The sequence below is a fragment of the Drosophila miranda genome, chromosome XR (genome assembly GCF_003369915.1).
Source record: "Drosophila miranda strain MSH22 chromosome XR, D.miranda_PacBio2.1, whole genome shotgun sequence".
NCBI classification, from domain to species: Eukaryota; Metazoa; Arthropoda; class Insecta; order Diptera; family Drosophilidae; genus Drosophila; species Drosophila miranda.
This window is the reverse complement of record NC_046674.1, coordinates 30,286,301-30,313,232: the sequence shown is the minus strand read 5'-3', so window position 1 is coordinate 30,313,232 and position 26,932 is coordinate 30,286,301. Positions and strand designations below refer to the sequence as shown.

Sequence of the window (26,932 nt, the reverse complement as noted above, 5' to 3'; positions counted from 1 at the left end):
GCTGGATTTTTTTTTTTAGTTTTTTGGTTATTTCATATGCACCCGTGCTTGTGAGTGTGTGCTGCTCCACGAATCTACCGACCACTGTCGACTTGTGCAGAATAATTTGCGAGGATGTGATGTATCAGAGTCGTTACAACACAAGACAGATCTTTGATGTCATGGCAAACAGCTTTAATAGTATAATAGCAAACAGCTTTAGAAAGATATTCGCCGAGATAACAGCATTCGATTCCGTATTCACATGTATTACACTATATTACAGTGCAATTTTTTATTTTATTCAGCAATAGCAAAAAAAAATGTTGTACAAAAAAAATACTTATCATTAGGCATTGAAAAAAGAGCTAGCAAAATACTAGAATTTACAATTATGTAGATGATTTCAAGATTTGATGCTTCAGAGTGGACTCTGAACCAGGGACCGTATATAATGATTATTTCTAGTTTTGCAATACAAAATATTTAAATTTTCGATTTAACAATGCATATGGCTTGGGTGTTTTACCATTTCACTTAACAATTATTTATTTTCCGAATGCAAGCGACTAGTTCTTGATAATGACAGTTTCACAGGGATCTATGCGAAGATTGATATAACTTCATATAAGTATCATAAAGTGTACATAATACCTAATAGAACCTGCAAGATCCATTTTTTAAGGCGAAGTTACCTACCAGATCCGTTTACACAAATTTTAGGGCAGAGAGGTACGCTTCGGCGTGCACAATTCTCGCTCTCAGATATATTATCAGTTATATTTACAATGTTTGATGAAATGTTGGCTTTACTTGAAAATGGGTTTCAGAAGTTTTACTATCAAATATCAGTCTTCTCATAGATTCCTATTCCAAAGTCCTAATCGGACGTTGACAATGATTATGCTATGTGTGGGCTTACAACTTACAACCATCATTATTTCTTGAAGAAACTAATAAAAGTCAAGAAATAATATTTCATATGTTATTAAGTTATTTTACCATTTCCGATCTCATAAATAAATATTTTAAAATTATATATATACATATGTATATATATATATTGTACATTTGTTTTGCAGTGGCTTATAAATGATAAACATTCCAGGCATATCTACCCTCTTTAAGTATGTAATAATAATCGTATCCTAATAACATTTTGTAAAACTTAAGCATATTTGGTCAATATCTGATTGCTATATAGGATACGACTATAGAAAATACTATATGTTAGGAGCTATATATTAAAAGATTGAGTTTCTGCTCTACAAAGTTATACTATATATACCATATCTTTCCTGCAACAAAAATTCATAAGATTCATTCATCATGAATGCCATTACCGTGTAAGTCTCGACTTACAATCGCTACGGTCCCTGTTCTCAACTGTTTCACCGATCCTAACTATCTAATTAATTATTAAGTTAATTATTATGTATGGAGTTGAAATACAAACTATTAATAGTTAATTGTTCAATTGCAATGCTCAAATCGGTTCCGGACTTATGCGCTGATATTAAACATTATTCGTAGCTAATCCTAGGTTCAGTGTAATAATACCCTTTTCTGAGAAACAATTTACAATTGTTAAATAATTTATGCCTATGCCTATAATTAAGTTTTAGATCGAGTAAATCTGTATGTACAATTTGAACAAGGAGTCGCTGGCTGCGAAGGGGCCACGGACCATGGACACCCTCCGAGTGATCAGCAACCAAGTCTACGCTCTATCATACATGTGGCGGCCTTTCAACATAGTATTATTATGTTATCGTTCGTTACCATTCCATGAACTCGTACTCGGTGAATGTGATCATTGACCGAGCGCAGTGCGGCTGCTGCGGCAGCCAGTTGCCTCTAACAATTACCTCTATTGCCACGATCCGTATGTAAGCCGGAGATGGAGGAGCGAAAATGGTGGCGGGGATGTCGAGTAGGAGGGCATGGGAATCCCCTCGTCATCGGCATAGGCTGGAGCATCAGGCCGATGCTGATATTATTGAGCTCCTCCCGCTGCCGTCGCCTCCTTGACTTCGCCAGAGCCCGGCGCCGGCACCACCTCCTTCATGGACTCCACCTTGGCCACAATCTTGAGGGCGGGACCCAGCTTCATCCCCATGGCATTCACCAGGTGATTCTCCTTTAGCAGCAGCAGCGCCTGGCCGTCGATCTCCTGCTGGACAAAGTCATCCACATAGTCTTGGCAGCCGGGCAGGTTCCGTATGAAGTCAGCGACCTCCTCCACGCTCCAGTTGCAAATGGGCGAACGCTCGCCTGCGGTCGAAGAGGATGTTGGTGTTGGTACAGGTGGCTGGGGCGCCACTGCTGCCGCAGGTGGGGTGGGAGCTGGAGACGGAGCCGCAGGCAGGGTCACAGGAGTGGGGACTGCCAGTGCGACTGCAACTAAGGGAGGAACTGGAACGGGGGTGGCTGCCATGACTGGCAGGACAGGAAGAGACACCAGTGGCACCTCCGTGGTGGTCGACATCGGAATCGGATCGGGCTGCAGCGCCTGCAAGGCGTCCGTCTGCATCTGCATCTTCTCCTCGGCCATAGCCTCGTCCAGTTTGTCCACCAGAGCCATGGCATCCACTCCCACAATTCCTCCCATTTCCATATCCATTCCCATTCCATTGCTCTCTCCCAGTCCGCCTCCAGCTGCAGCTGCAGCTCCAATGCCTGCAACGCAAGTCTTCGCCTGCCTAGCGCATCCTGGGGAGCAGAAGCGCTTCCGTTTGAGCTTCGCCTTGTGCTCCAGCTTGCCACACTGCTCGCAGGCCACCATGTCCGTGGGTAGACCCGCCGCATTAGCAGCTGCTGTTTGGGTTGTGGTTGTGGTTGGCGTTGCAGTGGCTATTCCGCACAGCTTCGCGTCCTCCTGCATGGCAGTCTTTTTCTCTGTGGGAAGAAGAGCAGAAAAGGAATTAGTATCAGAAACAAAGGAGGGAGGGAGGGAAGAGACTCACTTGGCGGCTCGTCGCTGGTGTCCTTGTCTGCGTAGCGCTGCCTCGTTACAGGAAAGGGCTCGTTGGCCTCTTGGATGATGAATCCGTCGATGACATGAGTGAGCACATTAGGCTTAATCATGGCTTTCGGCAGATCTTTCCCCGCCGCGTTGCTGCTCCCATTGCTGATGCTCGTTGTGGTTGTAGGTGTAGTCGTACTGCTGCTGGTGCTCGTGGTGGTGGTAGAGGTCGCAGTGGTACTCGCTGCTCTGGCCAGGGTGGCTATCCCAATCCCGTTGCCAACTATCGTCGTTGTCGGCGTTGAAGGTGCGCCGGTGGTGCTGGTGGCTGTGCTCGCTCCGCCCTTGCCCTCATCCTTCCCACTGTGCGGGGGGGTGGAGGAGCTAGTGGTGCTGCAGCTACTCGTGGGCAGCACCACATTGCTCTGCCTTGTAGTGGGCGTGCTGATGGTGGGCCTCGTAGGCGTGGTGGGGGTCGTGCTGTTGCTGTGAGACGCCTCCGAGGCCTCTTCATTTACCCTCGAGTCGCTGGTTGAGCTACTGGGCTCCGCCGGGGCACTGGCGCTTCCAGCGGACCTGGGGGTGGTGTTGACGGAGGATGGGTGGTGATCCTGGCCAACGGCACTGTTGTTTAGAGGGGACCCAATGGGCACCAGGGTGGCGGAGGGGGTGGGCATCTTCAGCGTCGCCTCCTTGGTGGGTGTCGCCGGGTGACTGGCTCCACTGCCAGCGCTGAACGCGACCAGTGTTGCAGGAGATGGTGTCACTGCGCTGCTGGTGACAGGCCCAACCGTGGCGTTCATCATGGACGTCATAGCCATGATGGGGTTCGTGGCGGGTGAGGACGATGCAGCCGCCAGAGCGGGTGGTCCCTGCTGCTGCTGTTGCTGTGTGGCTGCTGCAATGCTGGCGGAGATTAACTGATGTTGCTGCTGCTGTTGTTGGTGCTGCTGTTGGTGTTGCTGTTGGAAGTGCTGTTGGTGTTGCTGCTGCTGTTGGAGCTGGGCTTGGTGAAGGCTGGCTGCCATTGTGCTGCTGGTGACTAGGGGACCCGTTGTGTGGTTTGTTATAGTCACCACGCTGCTGGTGGGCAGGGAAGAGCTGCTGCTGGTCGACTTGGCCGTCTGGAAGATGGCGCCGGAGGCGGAGGCGGAGAGAGCGGCCTGGAGGGCACTCGAGGTGGCTATTCCTGCGGGCGTCGTGGTCGAGGACACCGAGAAGGGGACGCTGCTCAGCTGCAATTGTCCTGGCTGCGTCTGCTGCTGCTGTTGCTGTGGCTGCTGCTGTTGACCCGCCCCAGCCGCCTGCTGTACCACAATTTGTTGGATTATGTTCTGCTGCTGCTGCTCCCGCTGTTGTTGCTGCTGTTGCTGTTGCTGCTGGGCCTGTGCCTGTGCCTGAGCTTGAACCTGAGCTTGCACTTGGGCCTGCGCCTGCTGCTGGAGCTGCTGCTGCAGCAGTTGGTTGTGGAGCTGCTGCTGCTGCTGTTGGTGGGAGGTGATGAAGGTGTTTGGCGCCACCTGCAGTATCTGCTGCGCCAATGCCTGCTGCTGCTGCTGTTGCTGAGCCTGAACCTGAGCTTGGGCCTGAGCCTGTGCCACCTGTTGCCGCTGATCCTGCTGCTGTTGTTGTTGTTGCTGCTGCTGGGCGACTTGTTGCTGTTGCTGCTGCTGGATGGCGGCTATCTGCTGTTGGAACATTTGCTGCTGTAGGAACTGCTGCTTGTGCATAAGCTGCAGCTGCTGCTGCTGTTGCTGCTGCTTGTCCACTCCGGCCGCTGTTGCTGCGTGCAGAGTCTGACCATTTTGCAGGGTTATGGGCGTGCCCGTGCTCATGACGACCATCCTGAAAAGGCAAAAAGAGCAAAGGGAATAATATGGTTGACTCTAAGGCCGACTGCCGTCTATGTCACTCACTTGTTTCCCGCTGTGGTGACCACCTGGTGGAGGTTCGCCTGCTGTTGGTGCTGCTGGTGCTGCTGCTGGATGGCAGCCATGTGTTGCCCCACTGACTTGCTCTGCACCGCACCAACCGCCACCACCTGTCCGTTCTCCGTCTTGAGGGCCGGCAACGCCGGACGGACTGGCTGCTGCTTGTTCCGCATCTTGGCCTTGAGCAGGTTCTGGTTTTGCGCCGTCTGCGTGGACACGGAGCTAGCCGGGCGCACCTGGGTTCCGTTGTGTGGCATAATCGGCGCTCCAGGCCGCTGAAGGGCCGTCAGCTGCTGCTGTTGCTGCTGCTGCTGCTGCTGCTGCTGCTGCTGCTGCTGCTGCTGCTGCTGCAGTTGAGCTGTGGCTACCGCTAGCTGTTGCTGTTGTTGCTGCTGCGCCTGGCAATTGGCCGCCGCCTGCTGCTGCTGTTGTTGTTGTTGCTGCTGCTGTTGCTGCTGTTGTTGTTGCTGCTGTTGTTGCTGCTGTTGTTGCTGCTGTTGTTGCTGCTGTTGCTGCTGTTGCTTGGTGGCCAGAGCTTCCAGTTGGGTGCGAGGCTTGGTCGGTGTCTGGGTTACATTGCACTGGATGATCTCTGTGGAAAGAGGAAGAAAATCGGAATAAGCTCTGGATCTCGGATAGCAGATTGCATTAGCGGATGCCGCCACTTACGGTTCTGCTGCGTCTGGAGTGTCTGCGTGGTTGGCTGCTGCTGGATAAACATGCCCTGAGTGCCGTCCGGCGGGCCACGCAGTATAATGGAGTTCGAGCCGAAGGGCTGCAGGCCGTTCTGCCAGAACCAGGAACCGAGCATCTGCTGGCCCTGGCCCGCGCCCGACCCGCCCAGCGGATTCAGCAGCTGCCCGCCCACACCCACTCCTACGCCGGGCAATGTCGACTGCGAGACCTGGACACACTGTTGGGTGGTGGTCTGTTGTTGCTGTTGCTGCTGCGCCTGTGCCCCGCCAGCGCCTGCCGAGGCTGCCTGCACCGTGTTAGTGGTGGTCGTCACCTTCTGGACCACCTTCTGTGCCTGCATCTTGCCCTGGGCATCAGCTCCCACTCCCACACCCGCCTTGGCCATGGCCACCGCCTGCTGAGCCGCTGCCGCCGCTGTCAGCTGCTGCTGCTGCTGAGCGTTGAGCTGTTGCTGTTGCTGCTGTTGCTGGGCGACCATCGACTGAAGAATGCTCTGCTGCTGCTGCGGCGAGTGGGAGATGACGTTGACGGGTGAGATGAGCAACGTCTGCGGGGACTGGCTGGAAGGGATGGCGTAGGTGCCGCCTGCGAACCCGCCCTGCCCCCCGATCATCTGCTTGGCGTTCTGTGTGGTAGTGGTGATCATCTGGGGGGTGTTACCCTGGAACGGCTTCCCGGCGGTGATCACTTGTATGGGCTGCTGGCCGATGCCCGCGGAGTGCAGCAGGTTGCCGGAGATCATCATTGGCGGGTAGATAAACCCCGTCGAAGGCTGCATCAGCTGCACCGTCCGACCCTGTGACCAGTCACCAGTCACTCCGCCGGTGGCTGCCGCCAGCTGCATCGGCGACATCGTACTAATGGCCGTCGAGTGCTGTTGCTGTTGCTGTCCCTGCTGGTTCGCCGGACTGGGTGCGCCTCCGCCCTGGGTCCCTCCCCCACCACCCGCAGAACCGTTTCCCCCGGCTGCATCGGCTGCCGCCGCCGTCAGCTGCTGGAGCTGTTGGAGCTGCAACTGGCTTGCCTGGCTGGCGTCCAGCAAACCCGTCGCATGCTTCAGTTCCGTGGTGGTGGTGCCCGCCGTGTGCGTGGGGAACTCCTGCTTCACCTGGATGGCATACGGGTTGCTCGCGTAGAACTGCTGCAGCTGCTCCGGTGAGATCTGCAGGGGCACCGACGTGGCGGACGCCACCTGTTGGGCGGGGCTCTGTGACTTCTCCATGGTGTGGCTGCTGCCGCTGTGTCGGGATTGCTGTGGGTTGCTGTTGTGAGTGTTTGGAGTGTTCGGGGTGCTTGGGGTGTTCGGCGTGACCGGTGTGTGTGCGTGACGACGTGCAGTGGGGGGTGTTCCAGCGCCTGTGTTGGCTCCTCCGTTGCGATGGGCTTGGGCAGTGACTGTGGCTGCGGCTGGTGTCGATGACGGCTGCTGGGCGATACCCGGATGCGGGGGACTGGACACATCGTATTTCTCGTCGAAGGTGATTCCCGCCTTCTGTGCGAGCGTTTCCAGGCACTTCAGGGGCCGCTCGAGCTGCTTGCTGGGTGGCTGCTGGTGCTGGGAGCTGTTATTGTTGTTGTTACTGTTGTGTAGCGGCTTTTCGCGAATATTCGAGTTATCCTTTAGAGGTAGTGTGCCGCCTCCTGCTGGAGCTGGTACTGAAGAGGATCCTGGGGCTGCTGCTGGTGTTGTTGTTTCGCTTTCTGTGTCCGCTCTGCGGGGGGGAGAGTGAGACGCAAAAGAGGAGAGAGAAATTAGTAAACATGTAACCAAAATAAACACACACTCTTATTCTCAAACATATTTTATTCATATTTTCCTAATGGTCTTGTCTTGTCCGAAAACAAGTTGGGGTCCCTTCTCCGCCAGACAATAATCCAATGCAAACAGGTTGGCAGAACCCATACCCCCACCGCCACCAGAGAGTGCGCAAACAAAAGCTTCTGATGAGAGAGCGCGAAAGAGAGAGGATCAGCTCAGTAATGCACTCAAACGGAGAGCAAAAGCTAAAGGCCAGAAATTTAGAAATAGCGATAGGGGGGACTGCATGGGGGACAGCTGCATCGGCACAACTCCAGCAACGAGATCATTCACATTAGAGAAGAATGGACAACAGGGTGAGGGTGTTTCAAAACAGTTTTTCGCATGCCGCAAAATATTCTTCGATATTATAAAAGAGCATAGAGGTATCTTATATTTGGGGTAGAAGTGGATGTTTGTAACACCCAGAAGAAAGCGTTTCCGAGCATTAAACGGCTGGAGTTGTTGTGAGAATAGAGAAAAAGAGTAAATCTACTAACTGAGCATCGTGTATAAATGTAGAGCCACTGCCCTTGCCGCGACTCGCAACGTTCCCGCTTTTTTGTTTTCCCATGAGTTTACTTCCAACTGTTTAGGCAGCACAGACCGACACTACTCTTCTTCCTTTACGTCCAGTGCCATGTCCACTTATTCCGTTTCGACAGAAAACTTTGAGAAGGTAAAGTACCTTAGATCGATCTGGCTATCTTTACACTTGAGGAACATACATAAAATTGATCTTTGATATGGATACCTATGGATATCTTAAGGCATTTCCCGTGAATCCCATTTGGCTAATGATCCCATAAAACATCCATAAACAATATTGTTCTTGTTTCGGGGACCTAAACAGTTTTTCGCTATTCTGGCTGCCACCACCCCGAAAAAACTTTATACGCCCCACCCTTCTTTTGCATACAATGAAAATTGTTTACATGCAAAAGGGCTTTTCCCATGGCAAACGGGGAAAGAGATAGAGCAGTACTGCATACATATGTCCTTTGCATAGACCTAAAGGGGTAGCAAGTGCAATCGATCCTTATCTACGGTTTCCCGCTTTTTTAAGTCTTTCCATGTGAGAAACTGCACACCCGTTCGGTTCGTGTCTGACAAAATAGCTAACCGGAAAGACAGCTGACGACAGACGACATCCGGATACGGCTAGCGTAAAACCAATATCAAGACCGAAACTGATGTTGCCTCGTGTGGAGGCGCGAGTTCAAGGACGTTCCATCAATCAACCAAAAATGCAGACAGTTGCTACCACGGGCTCATGATTGGGAGAAACAAATTGTTAGAGTTTCTATTAAAGGCGCTGATCCCGACCCGCTACCCCGCGCTAACCCTCTGGCTATTTTAGCGAGAACCATATAAGGGAAGGACAGAAGGGAGGGAATCTGTAAAGCAAAAGCGGACCCTGCATTTTGGTTTGGTTCTCGTATTACATTACCCTTGAAAAACGGTGGGCGGGTGGCAGCGGTCTGGCAGGGTGTGTTTGTGTGTGTGTGAGCATGTATGTGTGTACCAAAACACCAACCACCCACCCACCCTTGTGCAGAAAATTGAAATCTGACCAGACGCCGTACCAGACAGACGACGAAGTTGCCTCATCTTTACCGGCAATAGAGGGTAAACGTATGTATGTACAGCCCAAAGACTGGTTAGTGTTGGTACAATGTTCGTGTATGTGTGCGTGTGACTGGAGGAAACTCTACAAGTCCAGCACCACCATCAATTCTATTTCGTTCTCCATCACCAACCCAACCGCTGGATAATGAGTTTCAAGAAGGAATGATAGAAATGCGGGGGAAACAATACAAAAACATGAGAGCATGCGCCGGGGAGGAGGAGAATGAAGAGTCCGAAGGAGAGAGAGAGCACAAAATAAAATAACAAAAATCTGGTACAGGGTCATAGAGCCAGTGCAGGATGCAGAGGTAATCATGCATGCAACGATGAGGAGAAGAATACCACAGTGCAGACATGCGGGGGAGAACGAAAAACAGAGTCGGGAATACAACATGACAACATATTGATTGAAACAAAACGGGTTTTGCCATCCAAATGTAAGAATGGATGCGAGTGAGCGGGATAAACCGATGGCCACTCCACTTGTACACACACACACACACACACACAAACACCACACACCAGGGTTGTCAGCTCATGGAAAATACACAAAGTACATTTTTTTATATGTTATGCATCACAGTAAATATCATTCTAATTTAATCATACTCTTTTTTATCATAATTTAAATTTCTGACAGAAATGCTTTTTAAATTCACAATATTATTTTTATTTTTGCAGCCCTTAGCGGCCACACGATTTTGAATTTTGGTTTACTTCGGCATGAGACCGCATTTCTAGGGACAAAGTCAGAGCGGGAGAGAATATGCAGAGTAGAGTTGCCCCCTACAGATTAAGTTTAAACCATACAACAAAAAAACAGTATTTTTTGTTTTGGCTACGAACTTTTCGTTTCAATATTGTTTGTGGCAAAGACCACGAAAGGGAATCAACCACCACGAGTAGACGCACGCATACACACGGGGCAGGGGCATGTATTGCGAAATTCGTTGACAACAATGCGCTTCAATAGAGGGGGGGGACAAAAACTGGTTTAGGAACTTGCGAAATTGTTGCCTGTGCTCCCGGGCCAGTGTTCAAAAGCGATTTCAGTAATAGTGATTGAATCGATCCCCTAGCAATAAACAATCAATAAAGTTACAATAAAAAAGTGTGCATACAGCGGGGAAAACTACGCTTTTAAGTAAGGGAGGGTCACACTAGTCACACACATCCCTGCATCTACATCTACATATGTATCATAGTAATTTTTTTTCTGATTTTCTTGGTATTTATCATATCAAAACCGCTCGCGGGTGCAACAAACAAATTCAAGTAAGTATTGTACAAAAATAATGCTACAAATAAAGATATGTACACATTAGCTGCAACTTCGCCGCCCAGGCGCTGCAGCTGCGGAAAAAAAAAAAAACAATTTCATTTATTTGGAAATAAAAAGAAAGCTAACAAAAGAACAAACGAAAAATAATACCTTTTCTGCATAAACTTCAATGCACGACGATCCATTATTCAAAATAAAAACAATATATTAAAAAAATTAAAGTTATGCATGCGACGGCGGCGACGACGGCAGAGGCAGCAGCGTTCTGTTGTTTGCGGCAACGACGTCGACGGTAATGCTTGTTTTTGTTAATAATAGCATATTGCCGTGGCCTTTTCGTTTAGTTTCTTCAACTATTTTGATTTTTAACACTATGCAAACACAAAACACACATACACAGCCAATAAACCTAAGACATACGCACAGTCAAAACAACAAATAAACGAACGTAGAACACAAGACAACAAAAAAGTGTACACAAAAACAAGTCAGCAGCAGCGTTAAGTGCTGTATTTGGGTGGTGTGCTGGACAGTATAAACGACGTAGCTCCCGCTCCCACTCACTCTCACTGCAATGTCGGCGGCGACGTTGTCGTCTCGGTGAATGCTGCTCTTTTTTCAATGTATTACATTTGTTGTGGGCGCTGTGTTGGGGGCACCTGTGCACGCGATCTTACATAAAACGCGACAGCTCTAGGTTTGTATACGTCGGCAGCGACGCGTCGCCTGCACACACATTTGTTTCGCGACATCATGGGTTTTCTTTTGTTTTGTTGCCTTAGCATTCACTTCTTCTAAGCCACACACTAGTTCTGCGTTGCATTATAAAAAATTAAAAAAAGTATCGTTATTATAAATGGAACGGCATACAGCAACAGCGTATGATTGCGCGCGGAGTCGAGGCACAGACCGAATACCGAATACCGAACTCTGCCAAGTGGATTTTAGGACTGAGACGCGCGCAGACGATAGCGGGAAGACACGGTAGCAGCAGCAGCGGCAGTGGCAGCGGCAGTGGCAGCGGCAGCGCTGCGAAACAAAATGAAGTGCGCATGTGTTGGTGTTGGTGTGGTTGAATGCGGGGCCGGCGGCGCGACGCGGGCAGCTGGGGCATGCGAAACCAGTTTTCTCTCACACCTATGCAACACAGCGATAACTTTTCTCTATACTGAAAATCGCGGGTGCGAGTGGAATGGCAGTACAAGCAACGCAATCGAGCGCCAAGTACGACTGCGATGGCCTGTGCTCGCTATCGCATGGTTTGGGGTTGAAAAGAAACAAACGACGAACGACACCACACAGATACACACTGACGCAGGAAAACGAGGCTACAGCTGGCGTACATGTGTGCTGGTTATACATATATGTGTGCGCGCTCTCAACCACCCCGACGAATTCTCATCATCTTCTACAACCGAATCCAGTTTTCTGTGTCTGTACACTCGAATGTCTACCCTGTCGTCCTCCTCCGATTGTTGCTTGTTTGCTGGCTTGCCTGCTATACTTCATCTTCTTTTTTCATTTCGCATTTGTCACCACCACCACCACCACCATCGGGACTGCGGCCCAACGGCCTACCTGGCTTCCCCTGCTCTGCCGCGACCCTCCGCTTCACATTCCCATTCCACACCTTCAGTCGTTCCATTCGGCTTTAGCTTTATTTTATTATTAGCTCTGCTTGTCGATCACAGCCGGAGAGACGGGGCGAGGTAGCGTATGCGCAGCAAGGCCCAAAGTGAAATGTTTTTTGCTTGCTCCCTCGAACGCACAGTGGCGTGCGTTCGACTATTATTGGATTGCATTTTTTTGTTTTGCTGTGAACATCACACGCCGCAGAGGCCGTCAACGTGTGCACGGTGAGGCAATCACAGAAAAAATCGGTCACCAAATACTCACCAAGTATACATATGTCTAATAATCGTTAAATATTTGGTATATCAAATAACATGTATGTAATTAATAATTATTATATGTACAACTAGGCGGCAGGATAACGGGACCCACCATGTATATATTTTTTAATATTAAATCACCCCATCTGAATCTGAATACAGTAATCTGTTTTACTCCGTGCCAACAAGTCGTGTCCCACTGTGCCTGTCTCTGGCATTCCATTTTTCATTTTGTAACCTCTTTGTGTGCCATGTGCGTTTGTATGTGTGCTTTTCTGTGGGCTCTTGTCTTTCCCCCTCTGCCAACCAGCGCCGCATTGCTACACAGGCGTTCATCGTTTTCCGTCGATGATTGCCGATGTCGCTGTTTTTGCTTTTGCTTTTTCTTTAGCCTTTGTTGCTGTTCGGCCAGCGCTGCTAGTGACGCGTTTTCTGATGTTGATGAGACCGTTGCTTTTTTTCCGATTCTTAGCCGCCGCCATATTATTTTTACGCTTGCTAGGTTCTGCTGCCGTCCCCCCACTCACCCCAACCACCCCCCACCCAACAACCGCACACACTCTGCTTGTATTTGCATTAATGCTCTCTCGCTCTCAGCATTGCTAAGAGACAGTCGTGTGTGTGTTTGTGGATTTTTCCTTTTGGCTCCACTTGAAGTTTTTTCGGTTTTTTATTTTTTTTTTATTTTTTTGTTAGTCGTGTCTCTTCTTTGCTTATTCTTCTTTCACCCTGGCGTTTAACTGTATAAAAAGCAGACCCGGCCCGAGCATGCGCTCCAGGTCTCTTCCCATTCCTCTCATTTTCGCTTAAATTAATTGCCATACACTCGTTGGGGCACAATTGTTGTTGGGTTTTGTTATTTGGGGGTCGGAAGTATGAGCGAGCGAGCGAACGATTGTGCGCTGCGTCTTAAACATGTGTGCGGTCATGGATATTTAAGTACGTGTGTGTGTGCGTCCGCTCTTTGCATTTCGTAAAATGAAAAATGTATAATGAGCGTAAATTGCTTTGCGCGTGCTTTACTCACCCTTATACTTCCTTCTCGCTCTTACTCCCTGTCTTATAGCCTTTCTGTCTATGTCCCAGTAATACGCGTGCCTGTCGTGTTCCTACACCATTTTCCAAATAAAAAACCTTCAATTGAATGCATAAAAGTCCTGCAGTCGACGCCTGACTACGACGGCGACGGCGACTGTGGTAGCGGCTCACCAATTTTATAGCTCTAAGGCGGGGCCAGACATTGACAATAGATCGTTGATCAAATCTCACCCCCTAAACGTCTTCTGTAGTTCCCCTTGATTATAATATTCTGTTCCTCTTCGCCCGAAGCTCTCATGTGTAACCACCCCTCGAACCCTGCCACTTCTGCACAATCCCTTTTTTGGCAGAGTCAGAGTCCTTTGTTGGGTCTATGCAGTGGAGAAACGATTCGTGCTGCCCTTGTTCGTACCGCCAAGGAGAACCGATAGGAGCGGCTTTCCCAGATTTTCATTAGTCTTTTGGGAGTCACATGTTTTTAAAGGGATCCAAGGGAGTTAAGCGGTAATATTTCGGGGGTGTTTGTATAAATATTTGTGCAGTTGCGAAATAATCGCAGCATAAGCGTGTATAAATGTGTTAAGAAAAATGTGACACTTCACCTTCCGGCGGAACATAAGCACGAGAACAGGCACACCCTTTGCCACCATTTTAGGCAACACAATGAAAGCGTTTTCCAAGCAAACATGCGATATTTGTCCCCAAACGGGAAACCATCCTAAAATTCTGGGATATTACTTAGAATTGCAACCCCTAAGCTCTTAAAAAGTGCGGGGTTCATACTTCGCGTAGGATGAGGTCGAGAAAGAGTGACATGGGGCTGACCCTAGAAGTACGTATAGTGAAAATTTTAATATGCAGATATAAAATTTGAATATAAGGGCTATTCCCAGTCGTCGTGGAATCTCTGACTCATCCATGGAACTGTTTCTGGTCATAGCTTTAATTTTTATATTTCTTCTTAATAGCTTCCATTTGTATAGGCTCTCCCTTTGTTCTCATCGTCAGTCCCAGATCCAAGATTTTCTTCGTCCTACATACATATTTATGTATGTATATATGTATATGTACATGTACATATATACATATATAATAATTTCTCTGATGTGATCCTCATTTTTGTCCCCTAATTATGTATGTAGTTCATCAGACCACTAAGCGCGTGGAAGGCGTTGCGTAATCACTGCAGTTTTATTTTTTACTTCTGGCTATAATAATATATGGTTATTCTCTATGATTCTCCGTTTTTGGTTTTCCCGTATCGTTATAATTGTGGATTCCACAAGTGCATTATAGGCTCTGAGAACTAGGCGTCAAACAATTACATATACTTTATGGGGCGGAAACGCTTCCTTCTAGACGTTACACACATCCACTTTCGCCACAAATCTAATATACCCCTATACTCTTCGACCATCGGGTATAAAAAAGACAATTCTGACTCATGCTGTACATCTTCATTCTGTCCATGATGGAAAATTTGGATACAAACTTTAATGGTAAATTGTTCAATGAAAACTCATGGTTCATTCCACAGATCGAGTATGGTGATAAGTACAAACATACATACATATGTACAGAGTAGGGGAGTCCTCAGGGGTAGTTGCAACGTATAAAAAGAAATCTCAATGTTGGGTAGCTTCTGTTAAACTTTTATAGAGATAATAAGAAAGTAGAAGTATAATAAGTATATAACAAGTAGCCCGTAGGTAACAGTCTTTGGTGTAAATACAGGAAGGGATGTCCCAAAATGAGCGGAAAATCAAAGTTTATAGAACCCACCAAATTAAATATGAAATTGTATTGTTCTTTTCAAATACATAATGAAACAGTTTGACCATGTAAATAGCTGTAAGTATTAATCATATCATAATAATACCACAATAGCTTAAGAAAGTCTGAGAATCAAAGAGGTAACATAGTACATATGGGCATTTCCAATCTGGCTTTATGTTTCGCTCGTACGACAAAATATTATAAAGAAAAAACGAATGTATATTTTTGCATAGTAATTAAGTTAAGTATTTAGTCAAAAAAGGACAATAATTGAACGTACGATTTGAAAGATAAACTCCAAAAAACTTACCTGACGTTACGTTATTGAAAAACAAGTGTGCTTTCGATAGTTGTCAGTAAACAAGAAAAACTCAAAGCATTCAACAACGCAGCTCGACTAACTACAAACAAAATATTCGATTTTTCCTAGTACCATACATATTTCCGTACTGTACTTAGTGGTACTTATACAGTCGTCGGATCATGTCAAACACATCAAATCGCCCGACACCCACGATGAAAAACATTTCATCAGTGCCGCGATCTACTCGGGGCCGCGATTTTCTCAATGAGAATAAGGTGAGCTTGAGCTCCCTGGAAAAATCAACAAGTAAAAAACTAGCAGCGAAGGAGCCGGTGCGTCCTGCATGGATGCCGACACCTATGCGTCGCTCGGACTCCGAGGTACGGGAATCGAAAAGAGGAAAACCCCCCCCAGTATCGGTATCCAGACAAAACACCCGGGAAACCAGTATGACACGCAACCGCAACAACTCTCGCTCGCATTACCAATTGGGTGTGGACGCTCCAGAGTCTGGCCAACGCTTTGGCGGCTTTCAAAAGCGCAATCCTGTGGTTTATGACCCACAGAAAGATGTGGTACATTCGCCGGACAACTATACAGAGCGCTGCAATTCTTGCGGCATCCAACACAGCTCCACAAGCATCGGCATACAGACAGAGGATATCACCGATGAACGCTTTCTTACAAAAGCCCTGCAAAAGTAAGAAGAGAAAGCAGAAGAAACACATTTCTTAATTTACCAATTTTTTGATCTTTTAGATGCAGTTTTGATGGTGGACCTATGCTGAGTGAGCTCACCAATAAATACGAAAAAAACTACAAACAGTCCAGTCGGTACGATAAAAATGAAGACGAGGATCTGCTGTCACCTCGCACAAATGGCAAACAACAACAGCACAGTCGCTTCAACATTAATGAGTTGCAAACTGATTTGAAAACTGAAATCGCTTCGGATGAGGAGGCTGTGCTCAGTGGCCGCAGCCGTTTTTCATCAAATGCTAGCACTACGTCCATGACATCCCAACGCCGCGAGCTCAAGCTGGAGAAGGAGAAGCGCGAAAAGGCTGCGACCAACGAGCTTGCCGGTCTTAGTCTGCACGCGGAGCAGGATCGTGTTGGGCACTTGAACAGCGCACAGAAGCGCTATGATGTTCTCATTAGTGAGCTAAATCACATGCCCATCACCTCACAGACTATGCGGGTGCGCAGCCGCAAGGCAGAAATCGACAAGGAGCTGGCTATCGTAGATGAGGAGATACGCGTCTACTCCAAGCCCAACTTATACATCAACTCTAGCAAATATAAGTAAAGTTGATAGCTAGCTGTACACGCAACATCATTAAGAACCCCCCTAACACTATGCACTATACCTTCGCTGCACATACATATGTACATTATTTTTGAAATTAATCTTGTTTTGAGTTAACTATGTATTGGAGCACCTGAATGCAAGCAACTGAAGACTCCATTAAACACAACAGAAGTTCTACATTAAAAAATTATCTGCAAAAACACACCTAAATGCTCATTTAATTGATGCGTGCCGTCATATCCGCCTGATTGAGACTTTCAAGAGTGCTGATCAGCCGGAAGCTTTGCATAAACTCGGACAGACCACAGTACTTCTAACGATATACATATATGCGTATGTACATATGTACATATGTTTATTTCCCAGAATCTAGAATAAATAAAATGATGTATTCTTTAGGTTCCGTAGTTCATAAAATCCAAATCTCGTTAACTATGTGTAAGTAAATATGTACATATGTATGTGTCTGAAATAGGTTCTAGTTCCTCTCCACAAAAGATATTAATGTTTAAGCGAGTGAATATCAAATTAATATTATCAATGTTTTAGAACATATCACAAAGGTATAAATTGGTAAGACTTTCCTACATGCTCGAATGCGTTAACTGATTAACGTTCTCCATTTTGTTTCGGCTTTAACAATTCATAGACGGTGCGGTGCCGTGCCCCTTTGCAACGTCACAAAATGCCGACGGGACGTTGATGGATGCGCTGGCCGTCCGGGGGCGGCCTGGGGTGGGAGTGTCGTCTGTTGCTGAGCGCCAGATAGGGATAGCCATAGGAACAACGACACCCCTGTCGCGTGCATACTATCTCGCTCTCTCTCTCTCTTTCTATCGCATGTCGGGGGCCTTGTGCCCATTGCTTGCAGGGGGTAGGCGTGGCCTGGCCGTGTGGTGAGTTCATTGCCCAGTTTATAACATTTTATAATACGAAAAATTTGTATTCGAAACCTAATGAAGAGAATTGAAGGAAAAGACTTGCATCTTGATATAAATTTGGACAAAGAAAAAGAGTAGGTGGTTTTTATATTGAACATATGTACATATGTACTTATGGGCATGTATTTTGTCCGCCATTTTGAATACCAAAAAAGTCAAAAACCGTTTAGTGTGGCCATCAATCAGGATTTTCTTTCGCTTTTCATTTGCAGTAATTTTTTTGCTCATGTGAGAAAATTATGCAGTGGGAGAGGGGTCTTCTAGCTGGACATGTGACGTCGTGACTTGCAAAAGCCAAAAAAGTCGAAGAGAATGAATAAAAATCGTTTTAAGGCATCGCACAAATTTATGTAGAAAAAAAATATATATGTATATGTATATATAAATATATAAAATATACATACTCGTGCATAACTATTTCTAACTTCTTCAAAGACGACTGTTTTAATTTTTTTTCTTTCCCTGCAAATTGGTGAAAACAAAACCTGAAACAAAATCAGGGAGCCATTTTTTACTGATTTTCGTTTTTTGAAATTCACATTGCATACCCCAATGGTCATGGATATGAATTTAATTAACGCCATTTTTAAGGACAGTACAGGCTTCAATGTATAATTGAATGTATAATTCGACAATGATGCTACAAATATTTTTCGGCAGAAGTTGACCAATTAATCATCGATTAATTCAATCGATTCAATCGACTTTAGCCAATCCCCTCAATCTTCCAAAATTTAAGGAAAATGTGAGTATTTATTATACGAGTATTTTACATATTTATTTATTTCATTATTCATTATTAATATTTCATTTTAGTTGCACTTGTTCATCCCGGACATTCTCCATGATGGAGAAGAACTTACCCATGACTGATCAGCTGCATTTTGAAACAGGGATCTGGTAAAGTATTCCAAGTCGGACGATTTACTTAAACATGTGGTTGGGTACTGCTACGGTTAGTCATTCCGATTAATTGTTCATCGATGCTAATTTCAGTATGTACCTGAAAGGTTTTCGTCAAAATTATGTAATTTCGGTGTGCGGACTAGTAAATGGACTGAGAAAATTGAAAGAGAATGTTATATCTTCTATCATTTACACGATTTGGGGCAACTGCTCATCTTCGACTATCGAGAGGGGTGCTGACAATGGCAAGATCGGCGAATTTTTGTATATCAACTCTGATAATGAACGTGGTGAGAGCAAACTCATGTGGGAGGAGAGCAAAATAAAAAACAATGAAACTTGCAGTCCTATGATAAAATTTGGATCAAATCCCCCCATTTTAACATATCCGCAGCAAACTGCATCAAATAGGTAGAAGAAACTAAAGGGTAGTGTTTAAAAATTAAATGGTTTTAATCGGTTTTAATTAATTCCTAATTAATTTATTATTATTTTGTCAATTTTTCAAACATATACATACATATCCCAACACTATGTAGCAACTCATATACGTATCTATTAACGCATATGTGCGTTCTGTTCTGGGAGCCGCATCTAAAATACACGACTAAAACTCGATTTAAAAATCTATAACTGTACTTTAAGCCAGTGCTAAAATAATAAAACGTGTTTTTTTCGAAGACTCCACACCTTAAGGGACTGTAATTAATAAAAAACCTCAGCTTACGGACGAAAGCTTAGAATACTCTTGTGCTTTTGCAATATTCATATGGCGTGGAGTAGAAACTGTCGCTATATAGCATTTTCAAAGGAGCAAATATTGAATTTTGAAGGGTCATAAGGGTTTCTTTTTTTATATTTTTAAGGACTTAAGGAAGTAAAGGAAGTGAGGAGCAAAGAGGAATTACAATTGGATCGTTTTCACAGTAGTGTGAGCGCTATTATGCTGTGGTGAGCAATATCCCATTACGGCGTGAGCCAGTTGATTTTTTATCAAGCTCGCAGAACAGATCGTTTAGCGACCTCGGAAGTATTTTGGTTCGGTTTTTTATTTTTTTGCCATAATTTGACCAGTTCTTTATGAAATCACTCAGACAACACCTAGTTTTATCAATTTTCTCACTTATGTATGTATTTTCATTACATCCTACCTACCTACCTACATCCTTCTATGGTTTTATTTTCGATTTTTTGTCCTTTGGAAAGGACTTACCATAACCCAAATTTCTTTCTCATAATAAGAACACTCTAATTGATTTTTGAGAATTTTGTCGATGTCGTTCGCGACCACATTCAAAATAAAAATGTTTTCAATATGAGAGTCATATTCAAGTGTCGCATCTTTTAAGAACGGAAATTTCAGTTATTTCAATAAATTGTTTCCATTAAATTTGTTAAATTAGGGTAATTCCCTTTTTGTGGAAATTTAAGGGAATTCCCTTTTTGCAATAGAAATGTGTTAGTATTTTGTGAACTATCAATGCAATGAGACGTGTTTGGTAGAGAAATGTTGTATACGCAAATTTGTTTTCCAACGTTCCCTAATTTTTTCCATAATTTTGAAAAGGTTTAAGGAACCAATCACCTATTTATACCCGATACTCAAAATGAGTATAGGGGTATATTAGATTTGTGGTGAAAGTGGATGTGTGCAACGTCCAGAAGGAAGAGTTTCCGACCCCATAAAGTGTATATATTCTTGATAAGCATCAATAGACGAGTAGATAGAGCCATGTCTTTCTGTCCGTCCGTCCGTCTGTCCGTCCCTATGAGCGCCTAGTGCTGAAGAGAGCTAGAGCACGAGCGCCGACATTTTGTATCCAACATTCTGTGATACGTCACTGTTACAAGTGTATTTCAAAATTTCGTTCCACCCCCTTTCGCCCCCGCAAACGACGAAAATCTGTGGCATCCACAGATCTCAGAGACTATTAAAGCTAGAGCAACCAAATTTTGTATCGACACTCTTGTTAGATCTCACTGTTACAAGTACATTTCACAATTTCGCTCCACCCCTTTCCGTCCCCACAAAGGACGAAAATCTGTGGAAACCACAACATTGAAGATACAAGAAAATTAAAAACGCAGATTGCAGAATCTGGATCTGATCGGATCATTATTATATAAAGACTAATTTTTCGGTCGCTACGCTGTGAACAACAAGACCTTTTGACTGATTTTCTGTCTCTCTCACACGCACTCTTTGGCGTCTCGTGCAATGTTAGTGCCGTCCGGCAGATGAGAGCCATACTGACTATGTATCGGGTATAAATGTAGAGTTACAGCAACTCTCAACGTTGCACCTCGTTTTTCATACGATCAATGTCTTTTTTTTCACGGTTTTTTCTGGAACCAATCTGCCGTCGAGCAAATGGCGTTTCAAATTTGTCAGATAGTTGCCCTTCAAAACACGCTGGCACTACTTGCAAACACTCTCATTTCTTTCCAATTCAAACAAAATTTGGTTAGCAAGCTAAACTGGTGCACATTGAGCCAGACGGTCGATATTTTGGCATAAATTCTAAAAATTGTATTGATTGTATTGATATACATATATACGAACAGAGATAAATTTTATCCCCTACCGCACCCCTAACATGTAATTTGATGAGTATTTATGTATATATTCATTCTATTAAGGCTTATTTAAGACAATAGCCATTACAAATGCATCTCCTTAAATTTTTTATATATCTACAACATTTTGGCAAGCTCCCTTCGATTCAAATTTCTGATTTCATGTATTTTTAATATGTTATCATTATTTTTATACTTATTTTAGCGTTTTTCTCCGCGCTTCAGATGTCCGCGTCACGGGAATGTCCGGGAATGTCACGTTTGTAAAGGAACAGAGACCGAGGCCTTCCGGATTTGTTTATGAGATAGGGCTGGTTCCACCAACTCCCCACTCTTGCCGTAACAGACTTAGCGTTACCGAGAGGTTCCGATGATAGAACAAAATCATGGCCCATTGTTGGAATCTGTCCGGAATTTGTTTTGCAAAAAGTCGTATAAAGCTATGTATTTCTACACGTATTTGACATTCATAGGTACATCACCTTACATATGTATGTATATATTCCCTCCTCTCTTCGATGGTTCAAACTACAAAAGCTCAATTAGCGCGGGAGAGAGAGAGAGCTTTAACCGCGATCATATGGGATATATGTACATATGTAGTTTCCGCCTCCCTCGTTGTGGCACGTTTAGTCGATGTTTAGTTTTAGTTGTTCTGATAACGATTTAAACGCTTTGCTCAATTGCACTCGCAATCAAAACCAGTCACAGGAATATTTTGATATTGGGAGAGAATTTCCCTAATCTGTCTTAATCGCCAGGCTAATACAAATTGTATGTGTGAATTACAACAAGAAGTGTGTGTTTTCGGTGATTTTCCATTCCAGAGTCAAAAAGTTCAGAGAGATAGAGAGAAAAAAGAAAAAGAGAGAGAGAGAGAGATTTTGTGTTTATTTTGGTAGGCGCGTGTAGCTCTCCTTAATATGGCACCCATTTCTCTACATATCTCAATGGTGATTATACCGAATTCATCCAGTTTAATGGTAAAAAAAAAGCTACCATACGTTTATTGTTCATTCCCACTTGTGAGGATTTATTTGTGTGTATATTTTGATTAACTCTACGCGATAAGTAATGACATTGAATCGAATTGATGAAATTGATGTTTGGTTTTACAACCGGTTTCACATAGGTTCTGCCCTCATACGCCATCTCTCGCTTATCATCATCTACCTGTTAGGCGAGTATTTTGATACACTCTTGTTTTGGACACGCCAAGACGGAGATTATTTCGAGGTAATAAACACACATATGAGTGGAAAGAGCGGAAAATACTCAATAAACAAACAAATTTGTAAAAACTTGTTTAAAAAAGGAATGAAATTAACGATAAATAAATATTTTGTATATAAGATTGGACAATTTTTATAAGCGTAATTTTATTAAATTATTTTGTAACATTTTTTTTATCGAAAAAAGTATAAAATTGGGTTTACTAAAGTATTGGCACATTAGCTTTTAATTAATTAATATTTAAATTTATGGTTAAAAAAGTAACTACACTTCACATGAAAATATCGTATATTTGCAAAATAGCGAGGGAAGTATTTTCCGATCTCATCGAGTATATTATTTATTTATATATGTATGTACATAAATGCATTATTTATATGTTCATATTCGGTTGCATATGTATGCGAATCGTTTATAAGTAAAAATCGAACTTATTCATATGTACATTATATTATTATAGCCGTACTTTGATGGTTCTTTTTCACTACGTATACTTTCCCGGCAATCACAAGCCATACAAAAATTGTTTTTCTTAATCCCCATGACCAATGAAGACAGATCCGAGATCATTTTCGAGCAGGTAGAAATTTTTATTTTCCAAATGAGTTTGTAAACAATATTCTGGTTTTACCTTTACCTAGCGGTAAACCAAGGGCAATCATAAAAATGTTGACTCTGGGCTGCACTTTTCGACCCGAAACCAGACCAGACCCGAACCGGCCGGACCATTGTTTGCTTTTGCTTTGCGTTTTGCCTGACTGTGTGTGCATGTGTGTGTGTCCCAAAATAAATATGATAATTTTTATGCATGCGTTAATGCCACCACAAGTGGGGGACTGCCTGCTGGACTGATAGTGGTGTCAGTGGTGGTAGTGGGCCACTATCACTGCGATAGAGCGTCGGGTCTGACGTCTGGACAGTGGAAAAGTTCTATGAGTTCTCTGTGTGGTGCTATCAGTGTGATACGGGCTGCGTTGCGGAGTGGTGTATTCATAAACACGTCGAGTAGAGGTTCTTAAGATTTATACTAGTAAGAATTTCGTGTGGGCGATCGTTCGGCTGACTGGCATTCCTCTCTCATTGCAGCCTTTGTGACCAAAGAAGGAAGAAATAAAGAATACAGGCAGTTTGGTTCCCCCTGAAGTCCCGCTCCACATACACCATGCGCTTCCAGCGGCTCCTGCAAATGCGCAGATTAGCGACCACCGCCCCCCTGCTGCGTCCGCCCACACAGACGAAAACGAACGTAAGGACGATGGCGGGCAGCGGGGCGCCGATGCCGGAGCTCACACAGGTAGGCAACGAGTATTCGTAGCACGGTCAGTTCTGGTTGCGCTGTGAATGGTGGTGGTTGCAACGAGGGCGTGGCATCGCAAAAATCCAATCCGTGTTAGCAAATGGTGGTTGATTTCCCCAGACACGCTCTGTGACATCACCACCATCTTCGAAATCCAGCGTCCACTCCTCCCACGTACAGTTGTGCTAAAAATGTATGCCATGCCCTTCTTTTATTGTAGATCACGGACAATGTGCAACGTGGCAACTATGCCGCTCTGAGCGACAAGGATGTGACCCACTTTGAGAAGCTGCTGGGCAAGAATCATGTCCTCACCGAAGATCTGGAGGGATACAACATTTGCTTTCTCAAGCGGATACGTGGTATGCTAATGGGCATACGAAGATATAAGGATAACTCTTCTGTTTCCGTATCCTTTTCTTCTTTTTATACCCGATACTCAAAGAGAGGGGAATATTAGATTTGTCGGGAAAATGGATTTGTGTAACGCCCAGAAGGAAGCGTTTCCGACCCCATGAAGTATATATATTCTTGGTCAGCGTGAGCGCCTAGTTCTCAGAGACAATGAGAGCTAGAGCAACAAAATTTTTGATCCACACTCCTGTGATATCTCACTGTTACAAGAGTATTTCAAAACTTCGCCCCGCCTTTCGCCCCGCAAAGCACCTTAACTCTGTGGCATCCACTTTTTTCAAGTCAAGAGAAAACCAAATAGAATTATAGAGAATGACTATCTTCTAGACTGCCGGATCTGAAACAGATCGTATCATTATTACAGCCAGGATGAACCAAACTATTTCATTCTTTCTCGCTCTGTCTCTCTCTAACACAAACGATTCCTGGTCTTCTTTGCCTATCGCTCCAGAAGAGGGCCTATTTCTCAGAGACTATAAGAGCTAGAGCAACTAAATTTGGTATCCACACTCCTGAGATACCGCACCTGCACAAGCGTATTCAAAAATTTTGCACCACCGCCTTCCGCCCCCCTTAAGAACGAAAATCTGTGTCATCAACAATTTTGAAGATACGAGAATGACCATATCTAGCAGTTGGCCGAATCTAGATCAGATCAGATTATTATTATAGTCAGAAGGAACAATTTGCAGTGGCTAATCACGCCGCCCACGCGCTTTCTTACTGGTTTATTACAATGGTTTTTTTCATTCCATACGGTTCTATTAGCTAAACTTTTGCATAAAGGCTTCAATTTTTCGATGGATATATAGTTCACCTAGTTTTTCGTCAAACATTCAGAACGATTTTCTTAACTTTCGTAAAGCTTTTATGTTATCAAGAACTCTGTCTTCTTGTTTATTCTGATTGAGTCATTTATCGTTTTAGGCAACAGCAAGCTGGTCCTGAAGCCCGGCAACACTGAGGAAGTGGCCGCCATTCTGAGGCACTGCAACGAACGGAAGCTGGCCGTGGTGCCCCAGGGCGGCAATACGGGACTGGTGGGCGGGTCGGTGCCCATCTGTGACGAGATTGTGTTGTCCCTTCAGCGGCTGAACAAGGTGCTGTCCGTGGACGAGGTCACGGGCATTGCGGTCGTCGAGTCGGGCTGCATTCTGGAGAACTTCGACCAGCGGGCCAGGGACGTGGGTCTGACGGTACCGCTGGACCTGGGTGCCAAGGCCAGCTGCCACATCGGTGGAAATGTGTCGACGAATGCGGGCGGAGTGCGTGTGGTGAGGTACGGTAACCTGCACGGGTCTGTGCTGGGCGTGGAGGCGGTGCTGGCCAACGGCCAGGTGCTCGACTTGATGTCGAACTTCAAGAAGGACAATACGGGATACCATATGAAGCACCTGTTCATCGGGTCCGAGGGCACGCTGGGAGTGATCACGAAGCTTTCGATGCTGTGTCCACACTCCTCAAAGGCCGTCAACGTGGCCTTCATCGGGCTCAACTCGTTCGATGACGTCCTGAAAACGTTCGTCAGCGCCAAGCGTAACCTTGGGGAGATCCTCAGCTCCTGCGAGCTGATAGACGAGCGAGCCCTGAACACGGCTCTCCAGCAGTTCAAGTTCCTCAAGTAAGTGGCTCTGATTCGGCAAGGATCTTCTAGAAACAAATATCATAGAATTATTCTTAATCTGTTTGTTCTGACAGCGCCCCCATATCGGGCTTTCCCTTTTACATGCTAATCGAGACCTCAGGCAGCAACGGCGACCACGACGAGGAGAAGATCAATCAGTTTATCGGCGATGGTATGGAGAGGGGTGAAATCCAGGACGGCACTGTCACCGGCGATCCCGGCAAGGTGCAGGAGATCTGGAAGATACGTGAAATGGTACCCTTGGGGCTTATCGAGAAGAGCTTTTGCTTCAAGTACGACATCTCCCTGCCACTGCGCGATTTCTACAACATCGTGGACGTGATGCGGGAGCGCTGCGGCTCCCTGGCCACCATCGTGTGCGGCTACGGCCACCTGGGCGACTCCAACCTGCATCTGAATGTCTCCTGCGAAGAGTTCAACGACGAGATCTACAAGCGTGTCGAACCCTTCGTCTACGAGTACACCTCCAAGCTGAAGGGCAGCATTAGTGCCGAGCATGGCATAGGCTTCCTCAAGAAGGACTATCTACATTACTCGAAGAATGTGGTGGCCATCGACTGGATGCGCGAAATGAAGAAGCTCCTTGACCCTAACGGCATTCTTAACCCGTACAAGGTTCTCAACTAAGCTGTGCACCGGAATAAAGTGATAGATAAAACGTACATTTACATATGTAAAGATACCATCTCAAAAATCCCCTTTCTTTGTGCTAATTTTTTTTGTTAATTGTAATTTGTAATCCGTGTAAAGTATACTTAATAAAATGTGAAAAAGATCATTTTATTGGGCTCGGTCGAAAGAGTGACAACTTTTAATAATAGTAAAAATCGAACAATTTACATCACTGTAAAATTTATATTAAATGCTATTATCGATTTTTATAACGTCCAGACGTCCCGAAGGAAGCGTTTAAGCATCAATAGCCGAGTAGATAGAGCCATGTCTTTCTGTCCGTCCGTCCGTCCGTCCGTCTGTCTGTCTGTCTGTCCGTCTCTATGAGCACCTAGTGCTCAGAGACTATAAGAGCTAGAGCAACGACATTTTGTATCCAGACTTCTTTAATATGCCACTGTTACAAGTGTATTTCAAAATTTCGCCTCCTTGCACCCCCACAAAGGACGAAAATCAGTTGCATCCACAATTTCAAAGATACAAGAAAACCAAAAACGCAGAATCGTAGAAAATGATTATATCTTCTAAACGGCAGAATCTGAACCAGATTCAGATCGTATCATTATAGCCAGAATGAAGAAATTAATGTATGTAGTTTAGCCTTACATCAAAGAAAAATTGTTCAAACGAACGTATACATTGGGT

At 45.2% G+C, this 26,932-nt stretch overlaps 3 protein-coding genes across 6 annotated transcripts; 2 read left to right on the top strand and 1 right to left on the bottom strand.

The window, feature by feature from the left end:
- Nucleotides 1-232: 232 nt before the first annotated feature.
- Nucleotides 233-11,247, bottom strand: LOC108151703 (polyhomeotic-proximal chromatin protein). The gene is made up of 6 exons (XM_033386143.1): nucleotides 10,431-11,247; nucleotides 5,545-7,283; nucleotides 5,372-5,467; nucleotides 4,861-5,278; nucleotides 2,946-4,789; nucleotides 233-2,877 (listed from the first exon to the last, which is right to left on the bottom strand). Exons 1-6 carry the CDS (start codon nucleotides 10,463-10,465, stop codon nucleotides 1,976-1,978), a joined length of 5,034 nt encoding a protein of 1,677 aa, XP_033242034.1. The 5' UTR covers nucleotides 10,466-11,247; the 3' UTR covers nucleotides 233-1,975.
- Nucleotides 10,111-16,806, top strand: LOC117186074. The gene is made up of 3 exons (XM_033386142.1): nucleotides 10,111-10,273; nucleotides 15,417-15,990; nucleotides 16,050-16,806. Exons 2-3 carry the CDS (start codon nucleotides 15,470-15,472, stop codon nucleotides 16,597-16,599), a joined length of 1,071 nt encoding a protein of 356 aa, XP_033242033.1. The 5' UTR covers nucleotides 10,111-10,273; nucleotides 15,417-15,469; the 3' UTR covers nucleotides 16,600-16,806.
- Nucleotides 16,807-21,701: 4,895 nt separating this feature from the next.
- Nucleotides 21,702-26,393, top strand: LOC108151702 (D-2-hydroxyglutarate dehydrogenase, mitochondrial). Of its 4 annotated transcripts, none has more exons than XM_017280458.2 (5): nucleotides 21,702-21,800; nucleotides 23,346-23,553; nucleotides 23,777-23,918; nucleotides 24,898-25,591; nucleotides 25,669-26,393. In XM_017280458.2, the coding sequence occupies exons 2-5, from the start codon at nucleotides 23,422-23,424 to the stop codon at nucleotides 26,240-26,242; spliced, it is 1,542 nt and encodes a 513-aa protein (XP_017135947.1). In that variant the 5' UTR covers nucleotides 21,702-21,800; nucleotides 23,346-23,421; the 3' UTR covers nucleotides 26,243-26,393. The 4 variants fall into 4 exon arrangements, with proteins under 4 accessions (XP_017135947.1, XP_017135948.1, XP_017135946.1 ...); XM_017280459.2 differs by lacking the exon at nucleotides 21,702-21,800 and adding an exon at nucleotides 22,247-22,262; XM_017280457.2 differs by lacking the exon at nucleotides 21,702-21,800 and adding an exon at nucleotides 23,162-23,270.
- The last annotated feature ends 539 nt before the right edge of the window (nucleotides 26,394-26,932 follow it).